Source organism: Charadrius vociferus, unplaced genomic scaffold, assembly GCF_000708025.1.
Source record: "Charadrius vociferus isolate BGI_N301 unplaced genomic scaffold, ASM70802v2 scaffold63, whole genome shotgun sequence".
NCBI classification, from domain to species: domain Eukaryota; kingdom Metazoa; phylum Chordata; class Aves; order Charadriiformes; family Charadriidae; genus Charadrius; species Charadrius vociferus.
This window is the reverse complement of record NW_009647579.1, coordinates 80523-102287: the sequence shown is the minus strand read 5'-3', so window position 1 is coordinate 102287 and position 21765 is coordinate 80523. Positions and strand designations below refer to the sequence as shown.

Sequence of the window (21765 nt, the reverse complement as noted above, 5' to 3'; positions counted from 1 at the left end):
TGGATTTCAACATCTTACATTTGTCCCTTTTTCTTTCCAATATTAGGCCTATTTTAGACAAGGCAACCCCAAGGGAGCTTGTGTTCATAAGAAAAGAAAGAACTATGTGCCTCGGAGCCACATCAGATTGCTCCAGCAACACAATTACAGCATCACCTGTACCAAATGAAAGCCCTCATTACAAAGATCAGATTTTTAAAAAGTGAAAGATCACACCACTCCCAACTCTCCTGGAAGACAAACAGAAAAGATATTACTGTCTTCAGGGACAGACACTGTCAGAGTAGCTGCAACTACAGTCATCGCATATGTCATTCATGTGTCATGTCCCCCAACACCCCCATTCTTTTCCAAGAGTTTTGGTAGAGGAAGAGGAATTGCAAATTATTTTGCAATATAAACTTTACATTGTTAATAACCCACATGGAAGACCATAAACTATTCTAACACACTATCTCTGTATCCCAAAACTTTTAAATTTATAATTCTTAATATTAATAGAAAGAAACAAGTTTCTCAGGCAGTATCCTACTTTCCCATATACTACAGGTAACGAGTTACTGCAAAAACACACGGTTTAGGTTCCATAACTAGACTTCTGAACTAGAATAAACAGGGAAGGTTCAAGGCAAATACACATCAGAAGATGGAATACTGAAATCAATGAACTTTCTTTGTTACTCATATAATCCAACTAATTATTACCTATTAAAAGGCAGATACTGTATTTATTAGGTCCTGCTGTTGTTGTAACTATGTCTTTACCGCAATGTTCAGACATGCTGAACTCATTGGCTCATAACAGAAGTCACTGGCAAAATGAGGCCTTTAATTTTGCACTTCCTTTTAAGACTGAAATGAAAGACCATCATTAATGTATTTCAGGCAGCACTGCCAATTCAGAAATTATCTCAAGTCTCATGGTATTTTTCTTAAAGATGTACATTCCAGACTCACAGAATTATGTGAAAATATCAGTTTTCACTTTTTGAATTATCTTTATATTTTGTTATTGTGGGGAAAAAAGCCACAGCACTTTAGTAATATTATATATCCAGAAGAGGAACTTGGAATCAGGACTAAGACAGGAGTTGCATCACATTTTGTCATATCACTCTGCGCTGATGCAATGAATATTTCCCTTAGGTTAGTTGTAAAATGATGGCCAAATAACCACCAACAGAAGTATTGTTTCTAGAGATCAGGAAGGAAAACATTTTACATCAGCCTTGGACAGTTTGTGTTTGCTTCTGTTTGTCAGTTTATTCCATCTACTTTGCCTCACCTGAAACTTTTTTTTGCCCCGGATTCTTTTTAAAAGCCATTTGGTTCTCACTATTCAGCAATGCTGCAATTGATTTTTTTAATCAAGTCTTATTAAGAAAACAGTCTGGGAGAAAGAAATACTAATTATTCCTAGCTTCACAGCAAAATCAGTTGAGAAGTAGAAGGAAGCATTTAATGATTTAACAGTAAAAGTTATAAATCAAGTTGTTGTAGGTTAACCCTGGTAGGCAGCTGTGTCACACAGCTGTTCATTCACTGCCCCTCAGTGGGATGGGGGAGAGAATTGGAAGGGCAGAAGTGAGAAAATTCATGGGTTGAGATACAGCCAATTTAATAGGTAAAGCAAAACCGTGCATGCAAGCAAAGCAAATTATGGAATTCATTCACTGCTTCCCATCAGCAGGCAGATGCTTAGCTATTTCCAGGAAAGCAGGGCTTCATTATGCATAACAGTTACTTGGGAAGACAAACGCCATAATTCTGAATGTCCTCCCCTCGTTCTACTGCTGAGCATGACATTCTATAGCACAGAATATCCCTTTGGTTAATTCAGGTCCGCTGTCTTGGCTGCATTCCCTCCCAGCCTCTTGTCCACCCCCAACCTACTTGCTGGGGTGGCGCAGAGCGGAGTGAAAAACTGAGAAAGATTTGACTCTGTGTAAGCACTGTTCAGCAACAGTTAAAAATATCACTGTGTTATCAACACTGTTTTGGTCCCAAATTCAAAACATAGCACCATAGAGGCTGCTATGAGGAAAATTAACTCCATCCCAGCCAGTGTACGTGAGTTCACACTACAAAAATAATATATGGGAAAACATGCAGAGACCGTACCTTCATTTCAATAACTGTTTGAAGAGCCTTCGTCTTTGCTGGCTCGGGTTGAAGTTGTGTTCTTCTATGTAACTCCTGTGGAGGGACACGATAGAAATAAGCCTGACGACTCATCTTTCCATTATTTTAATCACTCATATGAATTTGTTACAACAAAATAAAAGTCTGATTATTAGAAGCATGTAACTCCAAATGCTACAGGTGCTTCCCTCTCTATAATCCCTCTAGCATAACTGCAGTCCCTATCTTATATTACAGTCAACTCTGACAGCACATGCGCTATTTCTCAAACCCCTATCAATAATTAATGTCAACAGTGACAAAGCCAGCAAGTAATTTCTTAGTCCAAATACAATGCTCCTGCTTCTGCCTAAACATCAAAACTGAATTAATTCAGTTGTGTTACTAATTCAAACACTGTTAAGTCATTTAAAATCTTTTACTGTAGCTTCTTAGTTTTTCCTCTAATATCTGAAATAAGCCATTTAAAGACATTATATTTAAATTTGACATTTTAAGGATAATAATTATATAGTGGGTTGACGCAGCACCCTCTACAGTAGCAATTACATTTCAGTTTTCACATTTTCATACTATTTTTAATGCATCTTAATCCACAGGTGAAAGAAAAATAGATTGCGTTAGTTAAGATATACAGTTAGAATAATGTCTATTGGTCTTTATAAAAAAAGAGGATAAAGATGGCAGGACTCGGTCTCTTGTAAAACACAAATGTTCTATACTGGTATGAAATATCTCAAAAAAACCTCACATATCTACATAGAACACTGTAAAGCTGTAATGAAACACCATCATTTAAGAATTTGATGATGCTTATACCCCTCCCACAAATCACCTGAGCAGTTTATTCGAAAACAAAACTGAAATAGGACAGATATAGTTCTGTTTCTAGTCCTTTAGAGCCCTTCCCCTCTAAAGAATAGGACCACCATGGAAGATGTCTTTCTCTCCATTTTCTTTCTACCCCAGTGCTCCATATACACACTTGAACTATCTTTATAACCATGAAAAATACATTTATGCCAGGTAGGCTGAGAAGCTAGGTTCATTCGCCACCAAGGCAGTAGCTGACTCCAGAACCCAAGCTATTGTATCTTCCAAATTATGCCTCTCGCAGCTCATCCTCATAAATTTGGGTGCAGAGGGGAACATCATCAAAAAACCAAAGATAGTTAGGACCCACAGTGTTATTTCCATCTCTTAAAACCTCTTTTCTTGAGTGAAGCAAACAATGTACAACGTGACAATCAACTACACTAACAATCAAAAGTACAACCAGCTATACGGATTATGCACATTTATCATCCTGCCCCCCTCAGCCTATCCGAGCACATTTCTGGGTTTCACCTACCTAATAATCCACAAGCTTAAAAGTAATAATTTTTTGTATCACGAACTATCGATCAGTTTCTTGTTCTGTTTAACAACGAGGATATTGATTATCAATGACTTTGAGAAACAACCACTCTTTAAAGACTATAGTAGGAGTGATTTGGGCTATGTTGTTAAATTAAAATCTACTGATAATAAACATCTTTATAAAATATGTTCCAAAAATTGTGTGGCTTAATATATTAATTTAACTGAAAGAGACAAGTTAGCCATATACGCTCCATTCAACCGAACATAGATTACTTAACTTGAAGTGTAGCATGTGACAGTACATAATATCAAGATATCCATCTCGAAGTTGTCAGGTTTGGCATACATTTTTGGTTAAAAGAAAAGAAGCTGTGCATAGGCAACAGAAAATTTTATGTATACAGAAACAGATCAATACTTACAATCTATTTAATTACAGTTAAGCAGCCAAGTTACAGTTAAATGGGTGGTAAATTAAGACCGTTTAGATCACACCTGGTTTATCTCATTTTTCAGACTCCTCTGTTTGTTCATGATCTTAGCCTGCAAACCTCCGGGGGTGCAGGCAGTTTTTCATTGCCTATTTGTACCATAGCTAACAGTGATACCTTAGTCAATGGCAATATAAAGAAGAAAGAGTTGGATATGCTCTGTCTTGCCTATTTTATTTTGCCCACTCTGCTGTTTCCATAGAAGGGATACACTAAAACGTAATGGTTAGATAAACTGTTAAATTAGATTCTGACCTTAAATAGCCCATGATATCTTGATAAACCACGGCAATGCCTGCAAGAGCCAGATTAGGTACACGTATTTGAATGCATACCTAAAACTAAGTAGGTCTGCATGCTTTTTTTATTACATTAAATACATTGCAGATATATGCAGTTATATTTAAACCTCTAACCTGTGACAACAGTGAATTTCTAGTTTTGCACTGGGCATTTATGAAAAAGTATATCTGAATGATACTTTTTCCTTTTTCTTTTTATATACAACTAATTCTCCACATTATAAAATAAAGAAATCTTTGCAAATCACCTATACGGGAAATCTCTCAATCACCACCAGCTGTTGGTCCCGGATTAAACAAGTACCTTCACTACACAACTTTTTAAAAAATAAGAGTATGTCATAGATTTGTCATATATTTCTCCTACAAAAGTCATGGAAAAATAGTTGGCCAGTCATACCACTATCTGATCAGCAAAAATTACAGCTAATTCTAAGACCAGACTTTGCTCCCCAAGGCCACATAAACTGAGTTGGAGTATAAACAGGATTCCACGCATTACCCAGGGAGACAAACCAGAGTTTCCACCCCCTTAGCCAAAGATGAATAGACTGCCAAAGATGAGTATTCCTAGATGTCTATCATAGTATGAAGCCTTGCCTCATAATACTTTTCCTGTTTGCTTTATGAATCAATCCGATGCTGGCTGACTTAAAAGCTTTTCTTCTCTATCCCTGATGGTAAAATGAAGCAGACTTGAGGATTCTGGAGAAGATCGGAATATGACTCCCACTTTATTATTTTGTGTGGGTTTTCTTCCAATCAGATTCAAATGTTTGGAGACTCCCACAAGGCTCAGTTCTTGAATTTATGTTGTTCCGTGTATGCATTTTTTCTTTTGGGGTACCTGATTTGGGGACATACTTTTGGGGTACTGATTCAAGAATACTACCGTTTTATGTGCATGATACCTTAATACTGATTGCTTTTCTATCTGAGGTCATCTGGAGGGTTTCTAATTTGCCTGACAGCTAACCAAGATATATTCTGAATATTTTATGAAATCCTTGTAGACTAAAGAAACCAATTTTTTAACCATTACATCATTTTTGGAACGATGCTGCTTTGTCTTTTTAATTTCTTTTAATAAAAAGCCCAGGGAGCCTAATAAAAAACTTAAAAAAAAAAAACCCAAACACCAAAAAAACACAACCCCAAAAAACCTCGAAATTAACATCAGGCATAGTTTCTTTTAATCTGAACTGCGTTGAATGGAACTCTTGATACTTGTATCATGATAAAGTACTTGATCACGATCATCTCTGCAATGATCAAGGTCTATGCTCATAATCCCTCAGAGATGTACTCATTTATGAAATTACATTTTCATTACATCCCCTATATGACATGTGTATCACTGCAATTGGTAGTAGTTCTGAGTAACCACTTTGCACATATGAATTTATAATTCTGCACACACAAATTAATTACAAATCTGCATAACTGGATGCCCACACCTGGGATTTCATGCTGATGCTTAGTTGTCAAGGTGATTAACACACCCACACAAAACTGACAGGTAATCAGATCTTTTTCTTCACATTAGATTTACTCTGATATTCTTTACTTCTAGACCAAAACGAGTCTTAACCAAAGCTGGCCGTTGCTTTCTCCTTCTACACGTTTCTGGGATATTAGATCAGCACCTTGTATTGGCCTCAAAAGTAACTTCAGCACACAATTTTACCACTAATTTAAATATCAAAAAATGCCAAGAGGAGACAGTTTATATCAAATACTTCCTAAAAGAGTGGTGGAAGATGAGTCCTGTTCTTTTGTTCAGAAATTGATAAAAAGATCTTGCAAGACTTTATCATTATTGACCAGTATTCAAAATCCGTACTGTATAGCATAGTCTGAACCTAATACTAATTAAACCCAAACAAAACTCCCTTATAATCCCAGCTTTATTATAAGACACTTCCTCAACTGGCTGCAAGAAAGCCAGGCTGCTGGAAACCGATCCTCCTTTTATTCTGTTTCTGATTTGTTTTATTAAGGTTCCTAAGACATCAGTGACTATGTGTTGTTTTGATTAGATGAGATTGAACTGAAACTCTTAAATAAAAGGCTACACCAATATTGTTAACGCAGTTTAAGGTTTTACTTTCTATTTACACAAAACTGCCTAAAATAGCATGACACAAAGTACTAGAAAGAAAAGGACTTTTTCAAAGAAATGGGCAATTTAGAGATGGTATCATGAAACTGTCAGTGAGTGCCTGCATTTCAACTGGTTAACTTCTACTGATTAAAGAACAGAAGGAAAATAGAATTGTAAACCAGAAGGTTTTAAAAAAATAACACAAAATTCATTCATGATATCTAAGATATAAAGACATAATAGGAACAGAGACACCGGAATCAAATAACCTTGGAAGAAGAAAGAGGTTTTAAAGATGACAGCAACTATACTTCAGACAACGTAAAAACAGGCGTAAGAAACCATTGTGTCTGTAAATCTAGCTTCTTTTATTCCTTGGTAAAATGTACAAATCTGTAAATCACAGCAGGCAATAGTATAGGAGCTGCTAGTTCTCTCCAACACCTCAAATCAGACTGCTTCCATTCTCCTGGAAAAGAAAGCCTTGATACTGCTTCTACACGATCAGCTTGTCTGAACTTAAAAATTTAAATCAGCAGTATATTAATATTTCGATCAATTATTTAAGTAAAAGCACAGTTGCTTACTTATTAAAGTGACTAAACAGTAGTTTCTTCAGCCAAAAATACCATTAGAAAGACCGATCAAATTCTATTTAACCAGAATACTACAAAATTGTAACATATAGGAATTCATTTATTCTTAACGTAAAGGCTTATCTTTTCTTTCCTGTTTTCTAACCCTTTGCATCTACTCCCAGCCAAAATGGTCTCATAGCAATTTAGATGAAAGGATATTTAAGAAATCCTGATCAAACTCTTTATCTTTCTGGAAACCATAAACTGACAACACTGAAAATTTCCATGTTTGGCTCCAGTGCGTAGGAGAAAAAACCTCATTTTTAGGAAGGATTCCAAAAATCACATTGTCATTGGTCGTCTTTTAAAAACCCACTACCATAGGTACTTGGAACTCTGAGAACCTGTTAAATAAATTTTGTCAAATCCCAACAGATTTTATAGTTCGAATAAATGAAAGTGTGGATACAAGCACATGAATTAAATAATTACGGGAAACTATAGAAAAGCTGATAGCTATACAAGTTCTGTACTAGCGAAAGAGTTTCTTTGTAAATTAGTTATATGGAAATTTATTAAGTTCTCACAGTTAAGCAAAATACTCAGATGCATGCTTACTTCTCTCTCCATTTAGCATTTTCAAATAAACAGGTAAATATGAGTTTTGATGAATACAGAATATAGGAAATGCATTAATAAGGCCACCACCACCAAACGAGAAAACAAAGATCAATAGTCCAGCACTGAAGACAAGTCTAGCAATAATCTCATTGGCCTCAGTGTTAGTCTTCAACGATTCTGACACCACTCCTGGCCTACGTTTGAAAAGTTGTGCATGTTAAAAAGAGTATGAGTGAGGAAGGAGTCTTTACACCAGATTAAAACCACCATATTGAATCACTAGCCAAAAATATTTCTTTACAATGATCATACTTCCATTTATTCCTGAATTCATGCATAAGAGAAGGGCTTATGATATGTTTTACCAATATGCCTAAAGAAAGAATATAAGGAAAAATAATCTGAGTATTAAGAAACTCAGCTTTCCTTTGACTCGTATGTCAAAAACACCTTAAGCAACCATGTATGTTGTCATACTGGAAGAGTGTCCTCTGGCAAGAGACCACATATAAAAAGTTTCAAGTGAAAAGGCGATTTGTGTAGGAAGGTTGAAATGCATGTGGGACAATTTAGTTTCTAATTGAAAGCACATAGAATGTTTCCTGAAAGGAGCTACTGAAACTCTACTTTCACCAGAATTCTTGAAAATTTATTTCTTTCCTTCATAGAAGGAACAAAATCTCTAGAGGATCATTTCTTTTTTTTTTGTTTTTTTCCAATATCATTAATCTTTTTCCTCTTACCAAAAATCACTTCTCCAAAGTTAAAAAAAGTGAAATGTTATTGCTTCACAAATATCTTCAGAGAAAGAAACCTGACAATAAATAGTTTTCTCTCGTTCCCATCCTAATTTTATTTAAAAACCCAGAACAAAACCCCGGAGTGCATGCAAGTAAAGGAAGGCCATATATTTGTTTTCAGGGCTAGTCAGTTAGGTTCAGAAAACAAATGTTCCAACCACTGCTGACACTTCTGCAGAGAGTATACCCTCTGGAAACATCATAGCTAAAAAGCTTTCTCTTTCCAGCACACATGAAGCTTAAAAACTGCATGGAAAAGTATGCCAATTTTTTAAAAACTAAGTGTTTAAAATAGACATTTATTAATAACCAAGCTGCACTAAGAGGAGACACTTAATTTACATTAGGACACATGAATGAAACATAGTTGGGAGTTATAAACCAAGACTTTAGGCATTTGTATTTGGGTGTGGGTTTTGGTGTGGGTTTTTGGTGGTTTTTGTGGTTCTTTTTTTTGGGGGTGGGTCCTGCTTTCCCCCGGTTTCCTTGCTGGGCTTCAGCTAAACCTTTCCTCCTCCCATACCAGCTTGGAGATCCAGCCAGTCCCTTGTCTTGCTGGGGGGGTGGGGTGGGGGGGTGGGTTGCTTTTTTTTAGAAGAGTTTCTTTCTTTTTAAAATCACATCTCCAAATTCTAATAAAGTAAACCCCTTATCCAACAAATCCTTTCTGTAATCCATAGTGTTTAAGAAATCCTTATCCAACAAATCCATGATTTTAAAGATTTATTTCCACCCTCCAAAACTGTTTACTCCTTCCTTCCTCTTTAGAAATTTTAACACACAAAGAAGTTTTTTAATAAGTTTGAAAAAGAAATATCACATAAATTTTACAGTAAGTGTAACACAATACTAACCATGATATAATAATGGAATTCCACATTAGGGCATAACTAAGTAGACTTCCCTAGCTCCTGCCATCAGAAGCATGCAGGCATCGCTTAAAAGGGTAAAGTCACAGCAAAGATTACCAAATACGATCCTAAGATCCAGAACACACAACAGAGATGCTGCTGTGTGCCAGCTCCACTCTTCACAAATAAATTAAAACAAAACATTTTAAAGCACATTCAGTACTGTGAGATAGGATGTTACAAGCAGTGCCAACATATCTGAACTGACCCATAGAAACACAAGTGCTATAAGTAGAGGAAAACACAGTTTTCCAATAGTTCTTCCCATATTCAAATAACTAACATCCTGCTAGTTTAATTATACAAGCTGAAATGTAATAGTTCTGTTCTAGAAAAGCAAAAAGACAAAGGGTAATATTTTTAGCGCTTGCCCTACCTTTCAACCTACGCACACACATTCAGTGATTTTTTTATTTTTTTTTTAATTTCTATTCTGCATCTCCTCCTTCAGACTGCATGCAGGTGAAAAAACAATTTAAATGTTAATTCTTAAATGGAAGCAAAATAACACTGCCAAAACCAGAGTCAAACTTGACTACTCAGAGTGAAAAGTATTACATTGTTGACACACTTGCTGGGCAGATCTCCCAAGTTTACTTAAGGATGTATTAGCTGCTGTTAATATACACTGAACATCAAACACGCTGTTCACTTTGTGGTAGAAATCACTTTTGTAACCTTATCATTGATGAAATATCAATCCTTTATCAGAGTATCACTGCAAAGAGCCTGAGCCAACCGAGGAAAGTGTTAGCATTCCCTGTGTGATGCACATCCTCATATCACAGTAAGGCTTTAAATTGATTGGCACAGGACTTTAATTTTGAAAAGCATAGTTTCATAGGTGTATCTGCTAATATCCATACTTTCTATTAATGGATATACAGGTTTGTTGTTATCTTGCTAGCCTACCTTTTACTGTATCCCTTACCGTCTCTTTTCGCTTCACGTTGGCTCAGTAAAATCACTAGCTAAAATTATTTATGGTTTTGATTTTCAGTTCCCTACTTCTCCAGGAAGTGCTTTTCTAAGTATGGGTGGGTTTTACTCACACGCATTTAATTACTGTTGGTTTAGGCAATTTAATATTTAAACATCAGGCCTTAATCAGCAATGCCAACAAGCATCAGAACTAATAAGACTTCAAATGTGTAAGTTCCTTGGCTCTTTGGTATAGCAATTTTTTTTTAAATGCAAACAAAGCTTTGTGGTGATATTTGTGGTATCCCTCAGGGGTCTGTATTGAGACCAATACTATTTAATATCTTGATCAATGACACACAGTGGGATTGAGTCCACCCTCAGCAAGTTTACGGATGACACTAAGCTGAGTGGTGCAGTTGATGATGCTTGAGGGAAGGGATGCTGTCCAGGGGGACTCTGACAGGCTGGAGGAGTGGGCCCATGTGAGCCTCGAAGTTCAACAAGGCCAAGTGCAACATCCTGCACCTGGATCAGGGCAACCCCCAGTAGCAATACAGGCTGGGGCATGGATGAATGGATTGAGAGCAGCTTTGCTGAGAAGGCCTTGGAGATATTGGTAGATGAAAAATTAGATATCATTACTTTATAACATAATTATAAAGATTAGTTATCACATTGTCATGTAACAGAATGTCAAAGCTCTCAATTAAGAAAATTATCTCCCCTACATATTCAGACAAATTTCATCCCTACATTCCCAAGTAGTTAATATACGTGCAAGTAAAAGTGTTGGATTGCTGGATCAAATTACCGCACAAAAGGATTGCCTAAGCACTATATTCTATATACACACAAGTTGGGTTTTTTTAAGAATATGTCATATCAACTTTAATATTCTTTGATTAGCTTTTTCTACTACATACAATTTGAGCGTGTAATTTCATATTGTGAAATAAAGAGTACATATCTGTATGGATGACAGTAGTAAAAAGGATCATTGATCAATAGAAATTCTAAATAGCTGTTAGGTGACGCAAATAAATGGCAGAGAGGGACAAGGGAGCACTAACCTAATTCTGTAAAAGAGGTGGACAATTTTTCAAACAATTTGGGTGTTGAAGTTTTTTGGGGGGTTTGTTTTTTTAAGAAAAACCCTGTAAGCAACATAGAAACAAATACATTTCTGTTTTTTTAAACTACCTTTAAAAACCTTTATAAGTCTAAAGCCATCAAATTTTTTCAAAGTGCTAAATGAATTGTTTGGGAAAAAATATTTGAAATAGCTTTTATTTTCCATTGCCTTTTATCTTTTTCAAACCAAACAATTAGAATGCAACTCTTACACTTAAAGAATCATGCCTTTTAACCTAAAAGTAAATTTGATGCTTGCCAAAAGAATTCACCACACCACACAATCCCTCCCCCCCCCAAAAAAAAACCAAGAGAGACACATTATTTTTCATTGACCTTCAAGAAAAAAATCCTATTTTTGGATCTGTCAGAAATTTAATCAAACCCACCAATTCAATACATATCTACCCGGCAGTTGAGATACGCCAACCAAGTCAGTCTTTCTCAGCAGGGAAGAGGAAGGGGGTAATGACTAAACATTTGAGAATGCAGAATACTCATTTCACTCTGAAACTTGTATTCTGCAGAAGAGCCCAAATGCATCATTACAAGAATACATTTAAATCAGAATGTTGTAAAATAGAGTTCATAGAATCATAGAATGTTTAGAGTTGAAAGGGACCTTAAAGATCCTCTAGTTCCAACCCCCCTGCCATGGGCAGGGACACCTCCCACTAGAGCAGGTTGCTCAAAGCCCCATCCAACCTGGCCTTAGACACCTCCAGGAATGGGGCAGCCACACCACCTCTGGGCAACCTGTGCCAGTGCCTCACCTCCCTCAGAGTAAAGAATTTCTTCCTAATATCTAATCTAAGTCTACCCTCTTCCAGTTTAAAACTCTTACCCCTCGTCCTATCGCTATGCCCCCTGATAAAGAGTCCCTCCCCACCTTTCCTGCAGGCCCCCTTTAAGTAATGAAAGGCTGCTATAAGCTCTCCCCAGAGCCTTCCCTTCTCCAGGCTGAACAAGCCTAACTCTCTCAGCATGTCTTCAGAGGAGAGGTGCTCCAGCTCATCTGATCATCTGTGTGGCCCTCTTCTGGACTCACTCCAACAGGTCCATGTCTTTCTTATCCTCGGGGCCCCAAGGCCGGTTGCACTAGACCAGGTGGGGTCTCTCCAGAGCAGAGTAGAGGGGCAGAATCACCTCCCTTAACCTGCTGGCCACGCTTCTTTTGATGCGGCCCAGGATGTCATTGGCTTTCTGGGCTGCGCAAGCACATTGCCAGCTCATGTTGAGCTTCTTATCAACCAACACCTCCAAGCCCTTCTCCTCAGGGCTGCTCTTAATCCATTCTCCACCCAGCCTGTATTTGTGCTTTTCCACGTGCAGGAACTTGCACTTGGCCTCGTTGAACTTCACAAGGTTTACATGGGCCCACCTCTCAAGCCTGTCCAGGTCCTTCTGGATGGCAATCTCATCCCTCCAGTGTGTCAACCACACCACACAGCTTGGTGTCATCAGTGAACTTACTAAGGGTACATTCAAACCCACCATCCAGCTCACCATGTTGATGGTATATGAGAATACTGGAGTGAAGCAAACACCACCAGTGTCATCTACAAAAACTAGTTGGGATGTGTTGCTTGCCGCCTTTACTGTGTGCTACCATAGCTACAGAAGAGAATCATTCAAATCACACAGTAAACAACCTGTACAAGTATTTATCATCCAGCTGAATATTTATCCTTCTGTGAATTCTGTCAAGAGTTTGTTAAACTGAAGTCTGTACATCCGCTGACAATAATTAAAAACATTAAAAAAAAAAAAAAGAGGAATAAAATCCACTTAACACCTGCTCCGTTTCTTTTTCCATTGCCTGGGAAACAAAGTGTTGCTTGGTGACTTGAATCCATCTGTTCAAGTTTCCTCATTCAGTCTTCCCTTTTTATCAGATAAAAAACCACCCCTGAACTGCAAATATTATCAGGAAAAAAATCTCATTGCATAAAAGATGCTACATATCCTTATCTGCATTGAAAGTATGACAGAGTTAAAAATATTATATTGTAGTTTCAAAATATTGCCATTCCCCTCCCCAATTTTTTTTTTAAAGAAAGCAAAAAACCCTCTTTGTTTTATTCCTTTTCCTTACCTCAGAGCAACACAATATAAGCAGCTAGACACCACTTCCTTACACAGTTTAGAGACTGCATCTTTTGTGTATCTATATGCTGAACACAAATATCTATAGCCCAGGGGCTAAGGCACAGATTACAAACTACTTTGCTTCGCATCAGCACTTATAATAAATGCTGAATGCATAGATACCATGCTAAAGTCTTAGTTCTCTCTAAAGAGGCAAACCAAAAGAATCTCCACTGAAATTACTGGTATTACCTGTTGTGATTAAACTCAGACTCTAAAGGAGAATTTTCAGAACTTTGGGAATCCATATAATGATGTAAACAGAGTATGACTGGAAAACAGACAAACAGAAAAACTACATGATGATGTAGGATACCAAATTCTGTACAGAACACATTACTATCTGCATTAAAAAAAAAATCCCACTGTGTTACAAACAGAAGTGGTAGCAACGAAAAACCAGAGTTATCTAATGCTTTCCATTTTTTTACATTTTTGGGCACAAAACTTACCTCAGTATAAATATGGGGTTTGTTTTGTTTTGGTAACTTTCAGAGCCGGATTTGCAGAAGGGTTGAAGACAATAGGCATAGTTTCAACAAATAAAAGTGCTTTAATATACTGAGAAACAAAAAGTACATGCTACATATTATCTGATTTCTACATCTACACTGTCAAACTCAAGACCTTGGAATTACTGCTATTTTAAACATTTTATGTCATCTCTGTTTCAAAATAATGGCAGAGACAGCTCAAGGCTTCTCAGTGACACTTGTTTCAGGAGACCTTTAGGTAGAAGAAAGGCATTGAAAGAAAGTATCAGGCAAGGGCAGAGGTTTAATGCCATCTTCTGCTATTCCCCAGGTCACCCTTCTTCAGATGATCTAATTTGCTCTTTTATGTGGAGCAACAAGTCAATGTAACACTCACGTCCAGCCCAGAGGTACTGCAGGTACCTCAGCTGATACCCTAGAAGCCGCACCTTTCTTTTGCTTACCATTTTCCCTTTCTCTTGAGAAGTCCCATTCAACCTTCCTGTTCCTCTCATGCCTTGGGGAGCAAAATGGAGCTGAACAAGCAAAGGAAACACTCCTCTTATAGTTTCAAGGAGGGGCTGAGGCAGAAATCATTGTCACAGGAAGGAAGCTACCCAAACTTCTGAACCCTTCGCTACACAGCTGGGGAGATTGGAAGGCTTCTGGGTTTAGAGCAGATGATTCACAGTTTCTCAGCACAGACAAGAGCAGGCAGATTATCAAGGCAACTGCCTGCTCTGCCCATTACTTGAACAAGCTAGATCAATAGCCTGACTTCAGTTAAGTTTGCTTAATTCACAATTCACAATGAGGTCCTAACACTGATGCATATAAATACATCCATTACCTTTTTTTCCTTTATACCTTAGCAACATTTTCATTTTTAACAATCTTTATCTGCTTTCACATCCTCTAGTTAAGGAACATGCATCAAAAGACACTGAGTACCCCTAGCCCAGTTTGAGCCACCTACTATTTCTTGTACACTGCAATTAGAGCTTAACTTAGCCAGTCTAAAGCAAATATAGTATGTATAGACAAGATGCCATCAACCCTTTTGGGCTCTGGTTCAGGCACTTCCTAAAAAGTCCTGCAGTGCACAAACCGAAATTTTAAATGGGGTTCTGTGGTTTAATTAAACTCTTATGTCCATTAAAACTATACCTCTTCTTATAACCACCTTAAAAAAAAATCATTTGGGACCACAAATCGCAAAAGCTAGTATGTTTTATTACTCTTGCTACTGCAATGTTTTATGCCTACATATCCAACTTCCTAATATGTAAAGTATTTGGCTACAAAGAATTAAAACAACGTAGTTTACTAATGTACAATTAGCTTTAACAGACTCAGACCAGAAATAAACTGATTGGTCTGAAAGTAGACTTTTCAAGCACAATAACCTTAAACAGAGTAAAACATAAATGATTCTGCTGTGAAGTGTCATATCATAAAGATGTCAAAATGATAGCAAGAACAGCACCACCATCTATGTACGTAGAATTTTAAGCCAAAAGACTATAGAAACACAGTGACATAATGACATAATGCTTCGTTGAATAACTTTTTCCAAATGGTGTCTGTGGAAATCAGAAGAGTATGATAAGCTTAGCTGTTGGCCCTTCATATAATGTAAGTGCAAACTAGTGGAAGAAAGTAACAGTTACATGTACACAGCAGTAAAGTCCTAATCATCATTTCTGCAGCAATTGTAATTCAGGCCCTGTACACAAACTTGTGCCAGTTTGTGGCTCTGTACCAAGAAGGACGGCATACACAAAGATAATTTCATATCACAAACAGCAAGCTATAAATGTCTACATTCGTATTTATATTGCAGTATAAACTGCAAACAAGATAACAGTCATTTTCTATCAGGTCATCCAAAGGTCAGGTTTAATTTCCTTGCAAGGTATGTTCCAGTAACTGTTTCTACTAAAAGCTTCATAACCTAATTAAAAATAAAAAATTAAAAATTAAAACCTACTATTTATGAAAACAGTTGAAAAGACGTGAAGTGGCTTGTCAAATGCAACAAACTTTCAGCCAAAAAACCTACTACCTATATCTTATTAAATGGTCTGCTCCTAATAGATTTGTTTCTGCTCATCAGTAGACAGCATATGCATATTCACAAGATCTGTCCCACAGACGAAGTGAAGAATATATAAACAGCAAATGGGTTATAGCCATTAAAAGTCTCAACTTAGACTTTTTTACTTTGGACTTCCAATCCAGTTCAATAAGATCTATCTATGAATCGAGACAAAAACACTTTCTGAATATCAAATCATCGTGTAACATTGACTAGATACAGCTACTGCATGACTTAGTAATCTGAAATTATTTTCCCCACAGTTTACTATGCACCGATATCACATACCTTCCCCCCGCAAGATTTGCACATATCGATCAGCAGCATTATTGAATAGACATCTACATGGACCTTTACACAGCTGAATAAGTTTCCCATCATCTTAAGCATAGACATCAGTATCAGAATACCAGTTTTTATTCCACAAGATGCACATTTTTAATCATCAAAAGTGGTAAACTCCCCACTATATGTAGGAAACTAGAGCAATTTATTCATCCCACAGCCTTTTCCTTTCTGCCTACTCAATGGTTATGCCAGCCTGCACACTGCTACCATTTTCCCAAAAAACTAATCACTAATCATATGACCAAATGCACATCCATTTAATGAGTAAAAACATGGACTTTTCCCATACGTAAGCAGGTATATCCTGTCACTAAGCCACACCAACAGCATTTTTGATCATGCATTAAATCTACTTCTCGTTTTAAGGTGTGAAGGTAGGTCAGTACACACACTCAGTGTTTCATATGGAGCGACATCATCTGCCCAGTCTCACGACTGCACAGACCCCTTAAGTCCCAGTCAAGAACTGTTTCTTTATCAAGATAGTGAAAGACAACTTACAGATAAGTCTATTGGGGACACCTTATATGCCAGCAGTAACGAGGGCCCACAGTTTATAGACTCCACAGTGCTGCCTCCTTCTGAGATCAGGAAAGAGCACACAGTGCTTCTCTTCAGCTTAATAGCCTCTGAGCAGCATAGGGGATACACTGCGCTGTTTCCCAGTGGAGTCAGGGAAGTCTGGCACCTTGGGAGGCTAAGCTGTGCCACACTAATCACTTTGCAACATCTATTTATTTTGTTCCATTCTTGCTCTCACCCATGACTACAGAGAGCAGCAGGAACCTCCTCTAAAGGTCTCTATGACATTGAAAATGATGCCTTAAGATGGTTTCCCATTATCTCAAAACAGATTCCTTCTGAACTGAGAAAATAAGCAAGACATTTTAGGATTACTGGCCAACATCAAGTCTAACCACAGAATCATGGTGTTAACAGCAATACATACCATTACGTGATAGCCAATTCAGGTTATTTACTTACACAAGTTGGATGAACATTTCTTACTCGTTATTTATGAAAATATTTCTGAGCTGGAGCACTTATCTTTATGCCATTTTGATTTGATTAGCAGAGGTCATTTGGCTATTAAGTCCCATGATAGGTAAATGCTAGTTATCTCACTAGTGAACAGAGATTTGTGGAAGAGAAACAAAATTCTCAATGTACTAAAAGGATCATGTTAATGTTGTCTCAGCCAATAAGCTGTTTCTCCAACATGCTTATCTTAAACTAAATATCGGCTACATAGTACAACTACTAGCTAGAATTCCCCTTTAGAACACTTTTTACCCCCCACAAATGAACCTAGCACATAAAATACCTGAAATGTAAATGAGAAAGGATATACAATACATGCCCCTATAAGCAAAATAACCAATAAAATTGTTGATCTTATTTCTACCTTCTAACTACATGACAAAGACTGTTTTTATACAACTGTGTAACTACCTTCAGTTTGACAAGGAAATTTGCAAGAGCGCAGGTGGGCAGAAGAATCTACACTGTTACCATGGAGATATGCATTTGTATAGTTTGTCTTAAAAAGAGCAAGTATCTTTGGAAAACACAATCTGTTTCTGAGAATCCCTAGCCATAACGAGAAAAGCAAATCTGAAAAATTCCTGATCCCTATTTAATTGCCACATAATAAATGAATTAACACTTCAAAGTCTATATTGTTAATAAAATTAGCATAATAAAAATTTGTAGATAAGCACATACCAAATTAATTCTTTTTATAATATTCTATGACCTTAAACTCAGAAAGCAGAACAAACCTTAGTCTGTGTGCTGACACACAGACTGGATATGTATGATAACGAAGCACCACCCTTTTTCTGCCTTTTATTTACAAATTAGTTTCAAAACATAATACATCTCACTGACATATTAATAATGTGCTTTTAAAGCTCTTTGAAATAGCTGAGCAAAAGGTGCTAAACAAGTGAAAACTACAACACAGATGGAGCAAAATTTCACTCAACATTTGCTTTATGTTACTTGTTGCCAAGTCTCCACTATATAGATCAATATATTTTAGTAAATAAAATAATTTTATTAGATCATGTAGTCTTAAGACCAGTTATTAGAACACAAACATTAACATTATTAACTCATTGATTATCATGCTAACAGAAAATTTCTATTCTTTGAGGCTGCAATAGGTTATCACTCTTTGCTTGAAAATATTTATGCTTTATCCATCCTTCAATCTGTCAGTTTTTCTTCTGATACTGCTCTGTTAGGAATCAAGCATCTGATAATGCTGTCACTTCTCTTAAGGGATTTCATAACTCACACTGACTGTTCTTTTATTTTTCATACTACCTTCATGCTACAGAGAAAACATAACAACCTGATTTAGTCAGTTCTCTCTGATTCATTTCTTACAACTCTTCTTTATCTTAATAGCATATGAGATGTTGCATTGACATTTATTTCATATCCATTACATAGGTTTTTATGGGCTTAGACAAGGTCAGTCCTATCAATCCTTTCAAACATGGTAGTTTACTTTCTACCCCTTCCCAAACCTGCCTGTGGGGAGTTTGGTTTCGGTCTTGTGTAAATCTCTAGGGAGCCTGAACATTACGTTTCTGTCACTGGTTTAAGTGCATACTACTGATTGAACCTGCCAAATCTTCAGCCTAGGTATAACTGCCTTTCATATATGGCTCCATATTCTCCATTAGCTACTTATTGTGCATTTAGAAGGTCTCGGTGAATACGAAAGGTACAATATTGTCACTAAATGACCAAAAGAAAAAAAAAGAAATCTAGTAACTTATCTAGCAACTCTATGAATTGACAGATTTCCTTAATTTAAAATGTAGCAGTAGACTGTTAACAACTATTACCCAAGCTCTGCTGACAGCAGATAACAAAGCTTGAACATAGAGAGATTTTGGCACAAGATAATTCAAAACAAAGAGTTATAAAGAGTTTAAGGGTTAAAAACTATAAGACGTAGGCTAACTGTACAAAGAAGAAAGAAACTCTACAGAGTAAGAACTGAAACCTAGACAGTATAAAAAGTTACCTGGTGGAAACTTGCCAACTGCATAACTCTGTTGACTTATTACAGAAACAATTTATTTCATAGTTTACTTACTCCATTGCTTCTTGGTTAAATACTATCTAGTTATTTACAGCTCTCTATGGACTCTCCCAGTAGAGTCTAGCAGATTTTCTAGGCCCCTATGTCTTACCACATAACCTCCATTTCCAAAATCACTTCTTCACATATCCTGCCAATTGATGGACTTATCCCACAAATGTCAAAAATTCTTGGCATCAAGTCCTACCTAACAGAAATCTCTTCAGTAACAGGTCCATAGGCAGTATCTCAGCATGCTAAAAGCTCCCTTTACATACATTATTCATTTTCTATTTGGATATCGCTGTGTGCCATTATTCAGAAGACTGAATGTCAAGGCTGAACTTCAGCAGTCAGTCGAACCAATGGTTTTCTCTTCCCTTATTTACACCAGTGTAAGTGCTTATGAAATCATATGCAAGCCTGTTAAGCATACCAGAATGGAAGAAGATACTGTGAGGTATCTTCCATTAGCTTCATTAGATTTAGAGGCAATAAAAAGGAAATGGATATAATATTTTAATTTAGTAGCAAACATACCAACAATAAAACATCTTTACGTTAGATCTCATATGTGCACTTGTCTTTCATTGTTCAAGTCTCCCATATCATATCTCTGTAAGCACAGTTTTAAAAGTGTATCATTTTATGAAAAACTTAACACCAAAGTTTCTTTGCACTTGTAATAAAAACATACTTAAAAATAACTACGTTTTATATATTTTTATTGTAAGCTCTTCATCTTATTGCAATTTTGGATGATAGCATTTTCTTTAGAACTGTTTACAACATAAGGAAATATTTCTAAAGAAAAAAATGAGTACAATGTAGTCCTTTTTTTCGCAGGCTTCTGATCCTCCTATCGTCCATGTTTTCTAGGAGGAAAACAGTGGTACACTGGATGATCTCATCACTGGGATGATCTAAAAGAAAGAATGGTACAATGGTGCTTTAAATTTTTTACAAAGCAATTAGGTAAAAGGATTGTGATTCTGTACTTTGCTTCATTTATCATGGAGCATACTAAGATACAGCTACTATATAGTCATCATATCAAATGGGAAGAATTATGAGCCAAAGAACTGCATCATTACCTGCCTCAATTTAGTCTTTCAATCTGGGATCATCAAGTTCTTTTTCTGACCCTTCTGTTATGCAATGCATTTCCTACCAGATGATAAGTATCTGCAAGACAGGAAAAGGAAAAAAGAACCCTAAATTGATTTGTAGCTCATAGTATTATCCAACCCTTAAAAGAAAAGATAAACAGAGAAAATGAAATATAATGATAAAGTAAATTTAATTGAAAAAATAGGGAAAAAAATGATTCCAAGATACATGCACAAATTGTTAGTTCTGTGATCACAAACATAAATATGAGTGTAACTGACAAATAATTCATTCACTGTAGCAAACTTACCACAGAAAGGCTTGTAGGGCTTCTGTGGTGCAGTCATGACCAGTACCCTGTGTTCATCGGAAGAAGTGGGCCGCCCTGAAGGCCCCCCTTTAGTTCTTCTGCTACACCCTGATGTTCTCCCCATCTGCAGATGTATGCATACAGAACAATCCCTATATACAGAATAAGTACCAATTTACAGGGTTCTTTTTAATTGATCAGTGACTATTTCACAAAATGAGAAATTACCAAGGTGGGTTTTTTTTTTTTGCTAAGAAAATAGAACTGAATATGGTTCAAAATTTCACTTCACATGTTGGTTCCCTTTCCTATCTACAGGAAGGAGTCCTGAATCTCAATATCTTTCTCTCTTATTTTTAGAGAAAATATCAATGCTACAAAATATTTTTTACGACTGAATAGCTTTCAGAATCAGTTCTTGGAAATTCTCTCCATTACCATAGCTTATCTGATAGTTAACAATTAGTTTGTAATGATTTATTCACAGTAAACAATACTTTAAAAATTAGAATTAAAGATAAGGTTTAACACAATGGGGTTTTGCTTATGCATTGCCTCTGAATTTCTTGGTGGTTTAAGTGCTTTTTTTAGAAAAATAAAAATAAAAATAAAAATTCATTGGGATGATTTTTACCTTAAATTACTCAATACTCTCCAGCCTTACTCTTGATGTAGGTTATATATGTTTCCAACAGTTGCACTCAAAATGTTCTAGGCACACTGTTCAATCAAGCATCAGCATGGTTATGTTCAATTACCCACACCTAAATACAGATGTTTATATCCATATTTGGTTGCAGTCATTATTTACT

The 21765-nt window shown here is 36.5% G+C and overlaps 1 protein-coding gene across 1 annotated transcript in view; it reads right to left on the bottom strand.

The window, feature by feature from the left end:
• ERC2 (ELKS/RAB6-interacting/CAST family member 2) overlaps positions 1–21765 on the bottom strand; it is a 366168-nt gene that overhangs the window by 264216 nt on the left and 80187 nt on the right. The window contains exon 3 of the mRNA XM_009880932.1: positions 2122–2196. Within this exon, the coding sequence (XP_009879234.1) occupies positions 2122–2196 (75 nt within the window). The remainder of the gene's footprint in view (positions 1–2121; positions 2197–21765) is intronic.